Source organism: Poecilia reticulata, chromosome 9 (assembly GCF_904066995.2).
Source record: "Poecilia reticulata chromosome 9, P_reticulata-male-v2, whole genome shotgun sequence".
In the NCBI taxonomy this organism is placed as follows: domain Eukaryota; kingdom Metazoa; phylum Chordata; class Actinopteri; order Cyprinodontiformes; family Poeciliidae; genus Poecilia; species Poecilia reticulata.
Window position 1 is genome coordinate 17,313,665 of NC_088838.1, and position 17,991 is coordinate 17,331,655.

The following is a 17,991-nucleotide window of genomic DNA, read 5'->3' on the forward strand; positions in this document are numbered from 1 at the left end:
TCCTGCAGTTTGTCACAACTTCAGTAGAACTTGCAGCAAACATGTGGCGCTCAGGTCAGATGGGACCAAAATATAACATTTTTTACCTTCCTGCTAAACACTGTGTGAAAAAAACTAAAATCCCCTTGAGCACAGCATACCCATTGGTTAACATCAAACCCTGTGGTTTCAGCATTTATGCTGAAGAGATTGTATTAGGAAGAAAATTGTTTTAAATTGTTGGTAAAATCCATGAAGCTAAATACAGGACTATCTGTTGGAGGCTGCAATACACTTGAGGCAGTAGAGGTTCACATTCAACAACCCTAAACACACAGAGGATTATTTAAATCCAAGTATCTTCATGTGTTAGAAGAGTCCAGAGGTCCAGAACTAAATCTCATTGAAGGGGATTTGAAAATGAATATTCACAGAAGCTCTCTGTTCATGTCTGAATGAGATTTATCTATCTGGCAACAAAGAATTGAGAAACATTTCAGTCTCTAGATGTGGGAGAAATATTCCCAAAGACTCACGTCTGGAATTGCAGCAAAAGAAGTGTTGACTCAACATAATACATCATGAAACTCTTCACATTTCTGTTGAAAACAATGAATGATTTTTCTCCAGCTTCACAGCAATGTGCTAATTGTGTTGTTGTGTCAATTGAAATCCCAATAAAAACCAAAGATGTCTGCGGTTATGACAACATTTGAGTTGAAGGGGTGTGAATATTTTGCATGTTTAGATTATTCAACTTGTTTTCTATTCCGATATTACCAGATAAGGGATGCCGGAGGGATGAGCCAACTAAGATAAAAACCAACCATATGGCGTGGTCTATAACACATTTTGATTTAATCACTGGACTGAAATGGAACAATTCCCCCTATGTTTGCAAATATGGCAGATTTTAAATTGCATCATAACTAATCTGGTTGCCTTGTGAGAGCAGAAAAAGTAGAACACAAGATGCGCAGTGAAAAAGACAAAAATGATAAAGCTGGAGGGGATTGGGAGTTGAACCCTGAAGAGGGGCAGAGAAGAGTATTAAAAATCCTGTTTCATTTTCCTTCTTTATTCTCTGTTTTACACATACGAACCTTGTGTTGCTCTACCATATTAATCCTGGTAAAATAAAGTCAAGCTTGTGTCAACTAGATTCGAGGGATGTGAATACTTTTGCCAGACGCTGCAAGTGTGAAAATTGTCAATGGCCCAGCAGCTGAGGTGATCCCCAGGAGGGCTGATCTGCAAACTCACTGCAGCAGCAAACAATAAAAAGCATCAGCAGAACACACTGAAACCCCCTCAGTTCACCGTTATAATGGTTTTACATCTTTAAAAATATATATAAAAAAAAGAAAACTAACCTGAGCTATTTATAAATATTAGTGTTAGGAGGATTGAAATGCGACATGGCTGCATGTTTTAAAGTGTGGTGATTTAAAAAATAATAATAATAATAATAATAATAAATAAATATATATTTTTTTAAAAAAGTAGATGAAGTGATTTCTAAGGTGCGCGTTGCATGATATAAAGTTAATATTGAGGTTTGTAGTTTCAGCATCTGAGCTGCCCAGTTATTTCTGCGCAGCCGGTAGATTTTTTTGGGAAGGAGGAGGAGAAGAAACGATGTCTCTTTAAAAATACAGTGCCCTTGTGCTGACTAGCGACTTTTCCCTCCCTCCTATAAAAGCGCAGCGCTCTCCCTCCTTTGCAGTCAGTTCTCCCCCGGCCTGGCCAACATGAGTTTCACGGTGGACCACCACTTCATGGGCCCGAGCTCGTACCGCAAGGTTCGGCCCGCATCCGTGTCTTCCAGCGGCTTCCACTCCCAGCAGCGCCGCCGCCTCACCTACAGCCAGCCGCCCTCCATCGAAAGCCTGGAGACCTTCAACGGCGACATGACGCGGAGGAGCGAGAAGGAGATCCTGCAGGCTCTCAACGACCGCTTCGCTGGATACATCGACAAGGTGCGCAACCTGGAGATGCACAACCGCAACCTGGAGGCAGAGGCGGCGGCGCTGCGGCAGAGCCAGGCGGGGCGCATCTCCGTCGGGGAGCACTACGAGCGGGAGCTGAACGACCTCAGGGGTCTCCTGCAGCAGCTGACCGGGGAGAAGACCCGCGCCGCCCTGGAGCACGAACACCTGGAGGAAGACATCCAGCACCTGCGGGTCAGGCTGGAGGACGAGGCGCGCAACCGCGAGGAGCTGGAGGCTGCCGCCCGCGCCATGAAGAAGTACGTGGAGGAGTGCCGCTTGGCGCGGCTGGAGCTGGACAAGAAGCTCCGCGCCCTGGAGGAGGAGGCGTCTTTCCTCAAGAAGAACCACGAGGAGGAGGTGGCGGAGCTGCTGGCGCAGATTCAGGGCGCGCAGGTGAGCTTCGACCTGAGGGACACGCTCAAGGCGGACGTTACCAACGCGCTGCGAGAGATCCGCTCACAATTGGACAGCCACGCGTCAAAGAGCGCAGTGCACGCAGAGGAGTGGTTCAAAGGTGAGGCTGGCCAAGGGGACACGTTTTAGAGCAAAAGCTGCAAAGTCCCTCTGTCCACGGTGCTGAAGCCGTTTCTCCGCTTTTCAGATAAAAGCTGTAGTGATTCATTTTCACATAAAACCACACCACACCGTTATCTGGTTGCAAACTTTTCGAAGAGAAAAATAGAATTAAAGGAAAACATATTTTGACACACAATTCGGATTTCAATTACATGCACCGCAATTCGTGACCGCATCGACAATTTTCGCATGAAGCGAGGACAGCTCTGCAGGCGTGAGATGGCACACAGAGAGGAGGCTCATTTGCACTCTGGCTTGCTGCCCTTGCATGCAGTGCATTTTTTTATGGTAATGGATGTAAAAAAAATAAAACTCCTCTTCAGGGACACAGCTCGTTGTTTAGACAGCAGGACAAATTAACCCATCGATCAGAGCGTCTTCTCCTAAATTTGTGTACTTGTACCTACATGCTAAAATCATGTTATAATAATAATTATTATTATTATAAATAATAATAATAAAAAAATAGTACAGTCACAGTTCCTCTGACTGCGTGACCTCTGAGTCCAGCTGACTGCAGCAGAGCGTCATTCCTGAAGGGGAGGAAGCTGAGTCAGACTGAATGACAGATGAACAGTGTCAAGGTTACTCACGCTCCCAGCGGTGAAGGAAGGGATTGCCAAAAAGTCTCAAGATGACAAATCTAATCTGACATGTATATCAATCGGTGCTGTGAAACTAAAACAGAAACGTGGTTTCTGAATGCTTAATATATTTTTTTTGTACACCTGCAGTGCGCATGGAGCGCCTGTCCGACGCTGCCAGGTCCAACCAGGATGCGATCCGTGGCTCCCAGGAGGAGATCTCAGAGTACCGCCGCCAGCTCCAGAGCCGCACCATCGAGCTGGAGACCCTGCGAGGAGCCAAGGAGTCGCTGGAGAGACAGCGCATGGAGAGTGAAGACAGACACCAGGATGACATCACCTCACTCCAGGTACCAGATAGGGAGTTCCCCCTTTCTTCCCCCCTCACATAATCTCCTCAAATGTTCAGTGTGACTCCTGATCTTGAGGTTTCTGTGTTTTCATTTCGCAGGAGACCATCAATCAACTTGACAACGAGTTGAAAACAACCAAGTGGGAGATGGCGAGCCAGCTGAGGGACTATCAGGAACTCCTGAATGTGAAGATGGCTTTGGATATCGAGATCGCTGCATACAGGTTTGCTAGGGTCAAAGTGCACACGTCTTTGTTTTTACTATTTAGATTTTCCTACCAAAGGTCTTGAACATTTTTACCATTTGTGGTTTTGAAACAGGAAGCTGCTGGAGGGAGAGGAGAACCGCTTTGTGTCCGGTGGCAGCCCGTACACCTACCTGGAGAGCAGGATCTCAGCCCACATCAAAGTAAAAAGTGAGGAGATCTCAGACACTGTGATCGTGGAGGAACAGACGGATGAGACACAGGTGACAGAGGTGACAGAAGAGGCAGATGATGAAGAGGAGGAGGAGGCAGAGGAGGAAAAGAAAGAAGAAGAAGATGAGGAAGCAGAAAAGGAAGATGAGGAAACCAAAGAGGATGAAGGTGAAGAAGCAGAGGAGAAGGAGGAAGAAGGAAAGGAAGAGGAGCAGGAAGAGAAGGAGGAAGAAGGAAAGGAAGAGGAGAAAGAAGAGAAAGAGGAAGGAGGTGGAGAAGAGAAAACTAAATCTCCTGCTGAGAAATCACCAGAATCTAAATCTCCTCCAAAATCTCCAGAATCCAAATCACCAGCAGCCAAATCCCCCCAGCCCAAATCCCCCGCCAAGTCTCCTGCAGGAGACGAGTCAAAATCCCCTCCTAGTAAATCCCCCGAATCCAAATCTCCGGCTCCCAAGACCCCCGAACCAAAATCTCCAGAAAAGGAGAGTGCTAAGCCCGCTGCTGCCAAAGACACCCCAAAGGAGGAGAAGAAAGAGGAGAAGTCTCAGCCAGCCAAAGAGGAGCAGAAGGAGAAAGAGCCACCTGTGAAGGAGGAGAAGAAGCAGGAACCCAAGGAAAAAGAGCCAGAGAAGGTGGACAAACCTGATGCAAAGAAGGACGAGAAGGCAAAGGAAGAAACATCGAAACCTGAGACTCCCAGCAAGCCCGCTGAGGAGAAACCTGCTCCAAAGCCCGAGCCCAAAGAGAGCAGTCCTCCTGCTAAAGAGGAGAAGCCCACTGCTCCCAAACCGGAGAAACCAGAGCCTGAGGCAAAGTCTGAGAAAACCGAAAGCAAGAAGGAGAAGAAGCCTGAAGAAAAACCAGAGAAAACTGAAACCAAGAAAGAGGGGAAAAAACCTGAAGAAAAGCCCGCAGCCAAGGTAGAACCAGAGAAAACCGAGAGCAAAAAGGAGGAGAAGAAGTCAGACGAGAAGAGTAAAGAGGAGAGCAAAGAAGGAGCAAAGGCAGAAAAAGCTGAAAAGTCCTCTAGCACTGAGTCAAAGGAAACCAAGGAGGAGAAGGCCAAGAAGTGAGACCTATCGCTGCATTTTTACCTGTGGAGGAGAAGGAGATGCCAAAGAACAGAGTAGGAAGGAAGGAGGAGAAGGGTGCAGAGCAGGAGGAAGGAACTGGGCGCACCCAGCTGTTCAGGCAGGTAACAGTATGTAAGCAATATTGATTTCTGTAGCAAACAACCCCACCGCTCCCCAAGTATGGCCATTACACCCCCCCTCACACCTCGAAGCTTCTGACTGTATGACTGTAGTGAATGCAGAATGCTCTAAACTCCTTATGTGAATGTGACAACCGCCCTTAATGGACATCAAGTGCATTTAAACCGAATCCTGACGGGGCCGGCAGGGCCCACACAAGCCTTCATGGGCAGAGATGTCATAACTACGTCAAGCTAAATGATTGTGAGCAATATTGAATATATATAAATATGTTTATTAAGGGAGGTAGAAATCTCTATATTCTATTTACAGATGAATAATTTAAGGAAGACTTGAGTTTTGCTCGTTGTGCACCAATAATGCTGCTTCTCCAGACAGGCGAACGGTGGCGTCTCACTCTTCCAGTCTGCAAATGCTAAGACAATGATGACTGTGCTATGTATAAACTGCTGAGAATATGCAAAATGAAACAGTAAATAAACAATGGAAAAAGAAAAACATAAAAAAGTCTGTGTAGCATCATTCTCTCTCTCTCTCTCCCTCTATTTTTTAAATATTACAGTCCTGCAGAAATGTGCCGCGTAAGAACTCTTGGTAGATTAATGACGTGTGAGAAGCTCTCATACAAGGTGTGAAACCACAGAAAGGTAAACGCCGGGAGTTACTGCTCTGCATTGCGGCTAAAGAGAGGGGGAGCTGTGCCCGTCCTCAGCAGCCACTGCACCCTGCCTTACATGCAGCGGATCACGCTCATGTATAAATCAGTAGTCCCGTCTTCGCGCAGCAACTTCACTTGAACAGCAGCACCTTTATGGTCCAATTTAGTGCTATTGATTCCTTATTGCCAAGGTGAGGGGATAAACATGTAAAAACAGCAGCAGAGGCTGTTCGTTTTCAGGACCTGCTTGTTTAATCAATAGGGACAAATGTAATTGATTATGTCTGACTACGTCAATTGAATAGGAGACAATTATCTTTCTAGGAAATTCCCAGCATTAGTGCCATAGAGTGGGCGACTGCTGCAGAGACAGGGTGTGGTTTCCCTTAATCAAACTGTCAGAGGTGGAAAAAAATTGCAAAATTGAAAACATCAAGCAAGAAAACATGCTTTTGTAGTTTTGATTAGGCGTGTGGACAACGCTCACCTTTCTCTGAGACACACTTTTTGCTGATTCTGAGGATGCATGCTCTGGCAGCTTTGTCCTCATTGCAAATGATACTTCACTAAAGCTGCAGAGCACCGAAATACAAGCAGAGTAAAGTAATTCCTCCTCCTGCAGCTTTTCCAACCTCTCTGCCTCCAGCCCCTCCCGCCACAGCAGCATGTGTTTGATGCAATACTCCACGTTATACTAAAAATAGATTCCTGATCACTGATACAGGACTGGATCCTCACTGGCATTATGCCACCATTTGTTTAACCCTCTAACCTCTTGATAGGTGTAATATAAAGGAGTGGATGAGTCAGAGTGCCCTCCAGCTTATGGCAGAAAATCGTTTTTAGCACCTAGAACTTGACTAAGTGAGGATAAGGAATACAGGACAAACATGAGACTTTGGTGTCGATTTAGACTCAAATCTAATTTTGACTGATCATATGAAATGTGCTACTAAATTAGCCATCATTAGCTGATTCAGTTTTCCCAGGAGCAGAACTAAACAAAGCGGGGCAGGGCTTGGTTCTGTAGCTATGCTCCACAAACTCCCTGAAAACCTGACAGAAATTGTCGAGTCCTTCAGGTCCGGAGGGAAAACAATTTTGCTTATGGCAATTTTTCAAAGAATCTGATTAGCTGTTTGCACAATCAATGACTGAAGTGCGAGTATCAAGACTGGATTTGTTTTTAATTTGTGTCTGTGTTTATCAGACACACACCTCTGATAAACTTGCCTTTTTATTTTACTTTGTGTAATGCTTTTAAATGTTCGACATATTTAGTGAACTTATTTTTTGTTTTGTTTTTCATTTGATGTCCTGCTAGAGTATGAATTGAACTATTTAAATAAACCTCCCTCCCTACAGCTTTTTTGTACACCAATATAGCATAATCTAAAAAAATCTGCTATCCTTTGAGAACATTACAATTCAGATATTTAAACATTATTTTGATATCTGCATTGTAAAAAAAACAACTAAGCTTCAAGTATTTTTGCAAAGATTGGTTAAAAAAATCAGTCTCTGGGACGTCACTGCTCTTTACACACTTTCTCTTTAAATCACTTTTTTTTAATTCTATGGGAGGTGAGGTTTAATTAATCTTTCTGCAGAACTGTTTACATTTGATGAATGAAAATCATCAAACTGAGGTCAGTCAGCAATGATCATCTTCACCAGAGGGCTTACAAGAATTTTTTTTAAAAAAAACTTCTCTTCCCAAAATCACCAACCCCCACACGTGTTTGATTGAAAAATGAAATGCATCTCAGCAAAATTCTCAATACCAAGCTGCCCTGCCACTAGTAAAGCCTGGACAATGAAAGAGGGGTCAAAGGTTACCTGCACACACAATGCAAAATGTTGCATTTTGTGTGCATTTGTCTCTGTGGAAATGACTCAGCTTACCCCTCCACTGAACCACAATGGAATAATAATGAGCCTGCTCTCACATAGCTAAAAATAGAGCAGGAAAGACAAAGGTTGGAGAACAGAGGACAATCCAAGAGATTAAATGGATAACGATGTGTGAAATAGAGCCTGCTAGTCACAGACAAACCAGATCTATGACGATTAAAGATGACAAGGAAAAGTTTTATTTGAAAAATCTTTAAAACGGGACTTTGGGTTGCTAGGAGGTACAAACACGATTTCAGAAGGACAAATAAGGACGCAGGTCTAACGGTGACTGAAGAAGCCCTGAGGGTGGTTGTACTTGAATGGCTTCAGGCGGTTTGGACCCCTGAATTTAAAAAAAAAGAAAGAGAGAAAGCGAGAGGATGTTAAAGGTACATTTATTTAGCATACAATTAAATAATTAAAATCTATAATTTCTGACGAAATTGGATACCTGACAGTACGCAGACACATTTTTTCTCGTGGGAATTCCCGAGGTCCCTCCACACTGTCATCTTGCACTTCTGTCTCCAAATACACGTCTAAGCAGACGCACAGGCGTGCGATCTGATTGGTCAGAAGCTGATGGCCAGGCTTTGGGCCCTGAAGCTCGTTTTTGAACACATTCACTTCACTCTCCACGGCCTAAAAATGTAAGAGATATTTAAATAACGAAACATTACATAAAATCTTAAAGTAGTCTTAAAAAGCTGAGAATGGACGGATATTTAATGATGCAAGTGTTTGAAAATCCTCTTTTTCATCCACTTTGTATTATGCACTACTTTGTGTTTGCCAACGACAATAAGATGCATTTAGGCTTGCCGACAGGGCCAAATGGTAAAAGGTTAAATGAGCATGAATACTTTTGCAAGGCACTGATTGTATTACAGGACTAAAACGGTAAACTAAGAACAGAATTTGAGGATATAATGAGCTGAAATGTCCGTACTCTCAGGTTGTCGTCACTGCGCCCGCTGCACTCTCCCTTCCAGTTGAGGGACAGGGAGAACAGAGGAGAGATCTCTGGGTAGCGGGGACTCAGGACCACAGCGGCGTGAAGACGCGCTAAAGGGAAAGCAGCCATGATGGTTTTCAAAGATTTACAACAAATGACTCCATTTATGGTGTCAGTGGCTGGACTTACCTGTTCCTCTTTCGACGACTCCCATAAAGTACAGGTCTGTCTCTCTGGCCAGTCCAGCTTCAGTTACATGATGAGTATAGGGCAGTTCCTTCAGATGAGATTACACCGAGCATGAGCAACACTGTGAACTTTTAATGAAAAATGTTGAACTGGTTTCTTCTTGAATTTACCAAGTACTCCTGCTGACTGATGGTGGTCCACCGAGCCAGATGGGAGATGATCTTGGCAGGAAACAGGTGCTGACACTCGGCGGAGATTGGAATGATGTTGTGCTCTGCAGCCACAAACACAGTCAACCTCTTGCACAAGTGATCCTCAATTAGGATTATTTAACAAAAGTTGCAAAGTGACTCACCTAAAGAAGCAAACTGTTTGTGCAGAGCCAAGCGGGACAGGACTCGGCCCCTCAGCAGCTTCATGGTGGTCTCCATGTGGCTGGCGCTCAGAGAACTGCCCACCAGAACGCCCTGGAAACACACAGACATACACCGGCATTTAACAGCTGCAGCTTCGCTTTCCTGAAGCACCTCAGGATGTCGACACACACCTCTGATGATTCAGTGGGGAAATGAAGTCCTCCCAGATTCTGGACCCACATGTAGGGATATCCCAGCTCCTCCACATAGTCAGCAAAGGAAACAATCCTAAAGTAGAATTACATGTTAATCCTTCTTCAACATACTGACATGCAACATTATAATCTGCTCGATGTTCTTACCCGACTTTGTCAAACTGGTAGCGATTGGCTGGATTGGGAGTTTCTCTTCCTTGGTCCCTCGTGTAGAGACAGCTCAGGAGAGTTTCTGATTTAAGAAGCTCTCTGGAGAAAAGAAAACGTTGTTAGAGCATCTATTGACTCTTAAAGGCAGGGTTTCTATGAGCTTTCTAAATCCAACACTTTATCAGACTTGAATTTCCAGACTTCTCGGTCCTTTTTAGCCTCTTTTTTAAGAAGAAATACAAAAAATCAGGGTGGAAAGAAATGCCCTTTTCCACACTGCTCCTCCATGGAGATAAGAGTTCTCAGCTCTTTCAGACTAGCGGCAGCAGCAATTAGCAAAAACCTGGTGAGCTCATCATACAAACTACTTCTCTCTCAGTCCAACTCTCCTAAGATGGCTGTAAATAGTGCAACGGACGAAGGTTGATGTGATGACAGTGAAAGTGTCAGAAAGAGCAGGAGCTCCTTAAAGAGACAGGGCCCAATTTTTAGCTGAAGCCTTTTTAAATAGAAATGAATTTGATTACCAGTAAATCTATCTCATTACGGCTCTTAGTCTGTTTCCAGTGTTATTTTGTTTGTTTTAAGCCCTACTTTAATAGCAATTATTTTAGATATTGTGTTGATTCTTTTAAAAAAAAAATATGACAGAATTTGTTCAATGGGAAGGAAGGAATTCATCATTATCACAAAGTAAATGATTACTAGATTAAATTATTCAGTACAGCTAATTGGATGGATACTCTGATTAATAAGGGGCAAAAAGATGAATATACCAACAACAGATGAAAGAAGAGATTGATGGATATCACTTATTAAAAACAAGGTTATCATGGTGGGAAACATATTTGTCTCACACCATTTTCTTTCACCAGATTAAGGGACTAGGTGAAAACATTGAGTTTTCCAGACTGACGCCGAGTTGAGTTTATACACACCCAGCGCTGATGGCCGCGTTGAGGTCTGTGGTGGTAGAGACTCTTGTCTTCACAGTCAAAATATTCAGATTCATCAGGTAGAAGAAGTAGAGATGCAGCGTGCTGCCATCTGTAGGGATAATGAGGGGGAAAAAAATAAATCATCCAATTCACTGCTATCTTAACACGCTCTCATCCTTCCTTCATTAATCCTCCCAGCGATAGCCCTCCTGGGTTTACTTCACACTGCAGCGTGTTAGAGAGCGACAACGGGGCGTGGTCAGTGTGGCAGCTCGCCGCACCTGGGGAGCACACACGATGCTGATGGTCATCTTTTAACATCCCGTCTCTGCAGTAACACTGAACTCAGTGACACGCTGTCAATCACTCACACCTACGCTGCTCTCTTTTTGCTTTTCCTGCACTAAAAAGGCTGCTGGCAGCAGAGTGAGGGGGGAAAATCATGAGGGGAGACTGGGGCAGAAACAAAGCAGAGAGAGAAAATGCTTACAAGATGCTGTAGGTGCTGCAGACCTACAATGCTGCAAGTATCTACCTCCCTCCGCTTCCTCCCCTCCCACATTAGGTAGAGTTACGCCTGCAATGCAGATCTCCCCCATAATCTGTCGCCGTGTTCCCTTTGTTGCCAGCAGAGGGAACACTAGGGTCAAGCGGTCTCATGCCACAGCAGAGCCGCTCACAATTTCTCCCTCAAACAACCGTAAATATGGAGTTACATCGCAGCACAGCAAATATGTGGTCACGTTACAAAGTGTGCATGAGAAAACAACTGTAAATATTAGGATGAACGGTGTGTAATAAGAAGAAATGGAGAAAACCTTTACCTTTACACTGAAGGTCCAAGCTGAGAGACAGAGGGTGTCTTTTTAGCATCTCTCGTCTTTTGTCGTCCAGCTGTCCGCCTGTTGTCGGCCTCCTTCTCTTCTGTCAAGCACACAGCCATAAAGACATAACATTAGAAAACATAAAAAGGCAGAAGATACTTCATGATGTTTCTGAGATGCACTTGGAGAAGCAAACAGCTGAAAGGGTTGGTGGAGAAATGGAAAGAAACATTTTTACTACGTGATTACATAAAAGTTTACCTTTTTACCCTTCAAGATTATTAAAAAGTAACATAAAAAAAGATAAGAAATTAATTGATGGTAAAAGACTGAGAAAGACAAAAAAGGGAGTTTTGGGGCACAATAATAGAGCAGGCCTGGACAAGCGTGGCCGAGTCCAGTCCTCCAGACCCGGAGTTCTCCATGGCTTAACATACATGAAGCAATTAAGTTGCTCACTAAAAGGCTCCTGTAGAGTCTGATGACATGCTGACTGGGTAATTCAGACAAATGAGCCACTGTGTTGGACCAGGGACAGACATACAGAACATGTTGAGGGCTGGAGCTGGTTGATTTTCAATGCAGGCCTTTTTACTGTTTGGTCTGACAGACGGATGGACAGACAGACACATGGATGATGAATGAATGCCGGCCAAACCAATGGACAGACCGATATATGAATAAACAAATATTCATGGATGAACGGAAAACCAATGCACAGACAGAAGAAAAATGGGCAGATGGATGGCTACAACTTCTAGGAAATAAAGTCAGGAAATACACATTTTTCACCCTCTCTTTCAAACATCGTTGTACCTGGAAAAAATACTCAAATTGCTATTTTTTAAAACTGTGTCACAACCTTCAGTTCATAAATCATATCTTTAAGTCACAACTAAACCTTCATCCATTTAGATGCTAAAATCCAGCTTTGCCGTGCTGCTGAGAGTGCAAGTCCCAGACAGACTCAGGTTACAGTCACCTCCCTGATCTGGGTAAATATTTCCCAGAATCCCCCACTCGCCTCCGGATGTAGACATCGATCGATCGCTGCCACTCTCTGAGCCACCAGACCACAGTGTGTGGAAAGCAAAACTTCAGGCCAGGGTTTCTGTGTCCAACCCAGAGACGGGTATATTTATAAAGCAACTGAACTCACTAACCTCTGAGCGTGTGTGTGTCCGTGTGCGAGTGTGTATATACATTCCAGAGTAAAGACCTGGCCTGAAACTCACCGTTTTCTCCTGCTCCTCTTCTGCATCTGAATCACTCTCATCATCTGGGAATAGAAATGTCACATTTTGAAGAACAGATATGTAAAAAAATATATATTTTTTTTAAATCCAACTAAATGGACAAAAGCGGAGATTTTAACGTGGACAGACTCCAGTGGCATCAACATGGCGTTGCATGTACCTTGAGAATCATCAGGAGGCTTAGAAAGGGCCCTGGCCTCGTCCACGTCACCGCAGATCGACACACTCAGGTTCTTGTCTGAAATATGAAAAAAAATAAATCGGTTATCAAACCGAAGCCACATGGTGAGCTGTCAAACTCAAATTTCTTATTTATTTGTGGTATATTCTGTCTCGACTCACCACAGGCTTGGCCGTAAGCATTTGCTTGAACAAACAGCACGTAGAGTGGAGGAGGAAGGTGACGGGCAATCTCTGCCTGCTTCTGGGTCTTTTCGAACGGCATGGACAGGTAGTCCTGCACCGGCAGAGACGCCTGAGGAGAGACAGAGCATGAGGAGGAAATTCTCTAGCTCAGAATTTCAACAGAATAACAGCAGTTTTCTGTTGTAACTTTTTATAACTCACCTGCATGATGGCATTCAGTCCAGGCTGAAGGCTTCTCAGATGCTCCTTCTTCACCTCTATGGTCTTCTGAATTTTCTCCTTTGTGGACTGTGACTCCTCGTATTTCTCCGCCAACCTGGATTCCAAAAACTAACGCTCAATAACTTCTTTCATCTCTCTAAGTGTTAATAAAAGCAACATCAAGTTATTCCAGCTCTGCTTCCAGTTTTTCACCTCTTCCTCTGTTCCAGCTCCCAGTCCAGTCTTGCCAGTGTCAGCTGGTGGGGGTCATTTTTGGTCAGACTGGGCCTGGAAATCTCCGGCGGAGCGTCCTGGAAGAACTCCTCTTCGCTCACCAGGTCAATTTCTTCATGCTTGGATCTGAAGCAGGAAAGATGCTAATCAATGTGACAAAATATAAATCTGAAAATGTGAAGCATTTGAGGATTGCTTTAAGTGTAACTGGATTGTGCTGTTTGTACGTTTTTGATCAAAGTCTTTAAAGTTTAATTTTAATACGTAAAAGCTTACTGTAACGACGTCTCATACATATTTCCATGTGAAAGTATTAATATCTATTGAACCTCATTAAACCGTAATCTTCAATGTATTTTATTGGGCTTTAATGTGACGGACCAATATAATCTAGTATGTATTTGTGAAGTGGCAGGAAAAGAAAATATGGCTTTGAAAATGTTTTACAAAGAAAAGTCTGAAAAGTGTGGCATGAATTTACAGTCAGTGTCTCCCTGATGACTTTGTAGAACCACATTTCCTTCTTATTGCAGTTGCAACCAGAATAAACACTCAGATAATTAAATGACTATCAATTTTTTTTTTTCAAAACACACCAAACTCAGCTAGTTTAAATGTAGAAGATCTTTGAACTTGCATGTTTAAACATTGCCACAGGTCCTTAACTGAGTTTGGGATTTGACTATGCCATTCTAACACATTAAAACATTTTTATCTAAACCATTCCTCCGTTTCTCTGGCTTTGTGTTGTCCAGCCATCTTACCACTAATTCTGACCAGCTTTCCCGTCTCTGCTGAGGAAAATAATCCCTGCAGCATGATGATGTCACCATCTTCATGAAGATGTTTTAACCGCCTAATGTTCTCTGAGGAAATTACATGTGGACTCCATAAACTATGTGATCTCTGAAAACCTCTGGTTGCACTTGATTTTATTTAGGTGTAGCAGAGTAAAGGGGGCTGAAGACAAATGCACGCTGCACTTCAGGATTTTAATAGAAATAAAAATTTAATACATCGTCTATCTTCAATAATGCACTACTTTATGTTGGGTTATCACATAAAATACATCAAACTCCGAGGTCGTAACATGACAAAATAAATATCTTTGCACGGCACCGTCTTCCAGTCCTTTATGCCAAGGTAAACTGGTGCGACGTCAGTGACGTACGTTGTCTCAATAAAACTGTAAATGTTTCATCTGACAAAGAGTAATTCACACTAACTTGAATTCGAGACACTTGCTGATCTCCTTCTGAAGATGCATGACCTCGTAGAGGAGGTTCTGTAGCTGAAGATGAAGCACGTCGACCTTCTGCTTTGCCTGAGGACAGAAACATAAATCGCTGGAGAGGCTTTTCCACCAGACGAATCACCTGACGGACGCAAAATAAAGACCGATACATTTATACCTGCCGATACGCCAAATCTGAGGACCTGGTTTATGTGGAATCAAAGATTAATGAGCTTAAATGCGATCTACAGTGGACATTTACAATGTAACACAAGCGCACTCAGACCGTTTCTGCAGACTGTAGCATCTACCGCAGTTAGATGTTGCAAGGACAAAAGTGCTTAGTTCAACACTCTTTCAGTGATCAGCACAAAGGGAACTCGCATCAGCATTTTTTTGAGAATACCTAGAATAATACAACTTAACTTATTTTGTCTGTCATTAACTCCATTGTAGATCTGTGGGAGGATTACCTCGTGGGTTTGGTCTCGCCCTCTTTTTAGACGCATGTGAGCCAAACGGTTGAGTTTTTTCAGGTTCATGAAGTGGATGCAGCCCTGCATGCGTCTCAGCTCCACCTCGGCACTCTGAGGAGAAACACACCAGTTAGATGTATAGATATTTAAGGTCCTCTTCCTGCGCACATTGCAGATAACAAGAGGGGTGGAATCTGAGAAGCTAAATATCTGCAGCATTGCTTCCAGACATCTTGGAGATATTTCCCTTCTTAATTATTGATTCCTTTGAAGAAATATCAATTTTAAGAGACGTGTTTTAAATGTAGCAAGTAGTTAGTCACTGATCGATGTGTATGACTATGTGTGATGAAAAGAAAAATTATTCCGTCATTCTGTTAGGCTGATCTGACATTTCCCTTTCTTGTCAGTTTATTGGACGAGTTCAAAATACAGATTTTCAAAGCAACCATTATGCTTAATTTTGGCATAATGTATTTTCTCCTGTCATTTGATGCTTTTGTTTTTTTAACAAATTCTTACTTAAAACTCCAGTTTTATTTTCTTCTTAATATATATTCTGCGTATAGGTGGCATTTATACGCAGAATAAGCAAAACCTAGTACTTTATTTTTTACTGAATTGCAAAAAGCAAAATAGTCAACCCCATAAGGAATTGTGAAGAAAACAAAACGCACCATATTGAATTGAATTTATTTACTCTCCATTAAGAACAATGGGAAACTATATTTATGGTGAATTGATTGTTTTACCCCCTCTTTGGTGCCGTTGGCTTTCAGCTCCTGGATCTCACTCATGACTGCAGCCAAGCTGTCACAGGACTCTTTGTACTGCAGGTAGTCCTGCTCGGGGTCCCTGCCGTCCAGCTCCCCCTCCTCATTATAGACACGAACGTCCTAAAGGAAGCAATAATTAAAAAGTTAAGAATCCACCTGCATTTATAGGTCACCTCTTCATTGTTGCTCTCATTGTGTTATCAATTTGAAATGGTTTCAATTAATCAAAATCAAAAACACATTTTTTTTGGTCATAATTGCCCATATTTGTCCCCTCTTTGTGACACAATGATGATACAGGTTGCAGTTAAACAATATTTTCCTCTCTTTTTTAATAAGAAAATGTTCATACATCAACAGCTAATCATAATTTTATCTAAAAAAAAGAAAGTAATTTAATTGGACTTTAACACAAAAAATAACCTAGTCGTATGCATTAAACAGAGAAAAGAAGTTAGAAAACTCTCCTTTGGCTTCTCATGGCAATTTACTAGACTAACCCCCATGATTATGTGACTGGAGATGGTTTCATGTGTTATCAATTGGTTATGGTTATACAAGTGTGCAGCAATGTGTGTAAGATCACATAAAATTAATAAAGCAAGGACACAAAATCATACATACATAATAAAGGTGCAGCTCTGCTTCAGTGTTAATTGTTTTCCATTAGGTTCATACTTTCCTCCAGCAGACTCTAATATTTACAAGAATTCACGGTGGATTCTGTGATAATGAGCCTCTCTGACTTGCAGCATCTCTGATCTTAATGGATGTCTAGCTTGTGCTGACAGTTGTTTTGAATGTCCTCCACTTGTATGCTGATTTCAGATTCTTCTTCTTCAGCCTTTCACATCCCCGCTACAATGTGAAGGCCTCAGACAGCACTTTTAATCTTAAAACTCTGTTCACTAACACTTCAGAACTAAATATCCTAAACTTAAAGAGGGCAAACCTCCACCAAAATGCGGAAAAAAACGTGTTCGAATCATTTGCACCGATTATGAAATTACTAAAACTAGTTTTAGACAGTTTACGTGGGACTAAATATAGAAGTGTCCTAAATTATTCCTTTCCAGAAGTTATTTTTTATAGAAAATGTTAAAGGGCTTTTCGTTTTAATTTAAAACACAAATCTTTGTATCTGTTAAATATTCTCATTTAATTAAAATGGCTATGCAATTAGATGAAGGCACACTGTCTGCAGAGCGTCGGTTCTCTAGTTGTGTGCTTACCTGGTCCACCTCCCCCCGGCCTCGCTTCGTCTCTGGGGTCCCTCCTTCACCGCGGAGAACCTTCGACTTTCTCTTCTTTAAGGCATCGGTCGACATGGCTATCTACGTGTAAATATGGGTGCATGAACCGGATAAAAGAAACGACATGAAACCTCAGTTTAGCAACGTGCTAGAAGTATGCTAATGCTAGCCACATAGCCTGTTAGCTTAGCTGCTAAGAGGTTCAGCCGCTAACAGTCGTCTTTCCTGACGACTATAATGAATAGGATGTCTGTTGTTGTGTGTCAAAATTACTCACGCACCAGTTTGTTTGAAAAAAATGGCACCGTAATAGTTTAATGATAAATGAACGACAAAAAGAGCTATAATGTCTTACCACAAAGCGCCGAATATCGACGGAAGCCGGATCAGCCAATAATCAACAACCCAAACAGGATAAGCAGAAATAAGACTGCCACCTACTGTTATGATGTGGTTACCAGGACTACCTCCTTCAGTGTCAAATGTTTTGTCTTGTCAGTTATATTACAATAAATTACATGGAAACAAAACATTAAACTTTTCCAAATGAGTATTACTGGAAATTTGTGAGACTCATCGGGGGAATTAAGCTATTGCACATTTTCTACCTTTCTGATGAATTTAACCAGGATTATCTTATAGCCATTAACAGGAAGTTAAACAGTTTATAGACAGGTTAAGATAGTTATTATTCACAGGGCTTTTTGTGTCTCTACTAGAATTTGGCCTCCAAAAAGGAGAGCGACTACTGTCTTTTCTGTATTGCTCTAGCATTTTCATGCTATTCTAGTTAAAGTAGGTGAGGATGATCAAAGTAACTCTTAATTCAAATTCGTAAAGCAGCATTTAACCTTTGAAATCTTGGGTTCAGAATTTTCATCTTCCTGTTATAGTTA

General features: G+C 42.5%; 2 protein-coding genes across 3 annotated transcripts; one reads left to right on the forward strand and one right to left on the reverse strand.

Moving 5' to 3' along the window:
- Positions 1 to 1,589: 1,589 nt before the first annotated feature.
- LOC103470377 (neurofilament heavy) lies at positions 1,590 to 5,625 on the forward strand. Its single transcript, XM_008418789.3, has 4 exons — positions 1,590 to 2,484; positions 3,281 to 3,480; positions 3,582 to 3,706; positions 3,804 to 5,625. Exons 1-4 carry the CDS (start codon positions 1,731 to 1,733, stop codon positions 4,975 to 4,977), a joined length of 2,253 nt encoding a protein of 750 aa, XP_008417011.2. The 5' UTR covers positions 1,590 to 1,730; the 3' UTR covers positions 4,978 to 5,625.
- A 2,221-nt stretch (positions 5,626 to 7,846) lies between these two features.
- Positions 7,847 to 17,572, reverse strand: thoc5 (THO complex 5). Of its 2 annotated transcripts, none has more exons than XM_008418785.2 (20): positions 17,451 to 17,572; positions 17,075 to 17,176; positions 15,819 to 15,962; positions 15,064 to 15,177; positions 14,583 to 14,680; positions 13,336 to 13,482; positions 13,123 to 13,237; positions 12,898 to 13,030; positions 12,716 to 12,793; positions 12,535 to 12,578; positions 11,300 to 11,399; positions 10,476 to 10,584; positions 9,535 to 9,636; positions 9,364 to 9,460; positions 9,172 to 9,283; positions 8,987 to 9,090; positions 8,817 to 8,904; positions 8,622 to 8,737; positions 8,124 to 8,314; positions 7,847 to 8,015 (listed from the first exon to the last, which is right to left on the reverse strand). In XM_008418785.2, the coding sequence occupies exons 2-20, from the start codon at positions 17,168 to 17,170 to the stop codon at positions 7,952 to 7,954; spliced, it is 2,052 nt and encodes a 683-aa protein (XP_008417007.1). In that variant the 5' UTR covers positions 17,171 to 17,176; positions 17,451 to 17,572; the 3' UTR covers positions 7,847 to 7,951. The 2 variants fall into 2 exon arrangements, with proteins under 2 accessions (XP_008417007.1, XP_008417008.1); XM_008418786.3 differs by having other exon boundaries at positions 17,075 to 17,172; positions 17,451 to 17,532.
- Between the last annotated feature and the right edge of the window lie 419 nt (positions 17,573 to 17,991).

Coding starts and splice junctions, on each gene's coding strand:
- thoc5 (XM_008418785.2), bottom strand. CDS start 17,170: ATGTCGACCGATGCCTTAAAGAAGAGAAAGTCGAAGGTTCTCCGCGGT. Junction 15,963..17,074: donor GCCGGGGGGAGGTGGACCAG/GTAAGCACACAA, acceptor TGCTTCCTTTAG/GACGTTCGTGTCTATAATGA. Junction 9,091..9,171: donor CAAACAGTTTGCTTCTTTAG/GTGAGTCACTTT, acceptor TTGTGGCTGCAG/AGCACAACATCATTCCAATC.
- LOC103470377 (XM_008418789.3), top strand. CDS start 1,731: ATGAGTTTCACGGTGGACCACCACTTCATGGGCCCGAGCTCGTACCGC. Junction 2,485..3,280: donor CGCAGAGGAGTGGTTCAAAG/GTGAGGCTGGCC, acceptor GTACACCTGCAG/TGCGCATGGAGCGCCTGTCC. Junction 3,481..3,581: donor ATGACATCACCTCACTCCAG/GTACCAGATAGG, acceptor TTCATTTCGCAG/GAGACCATCAATCAACTTGA.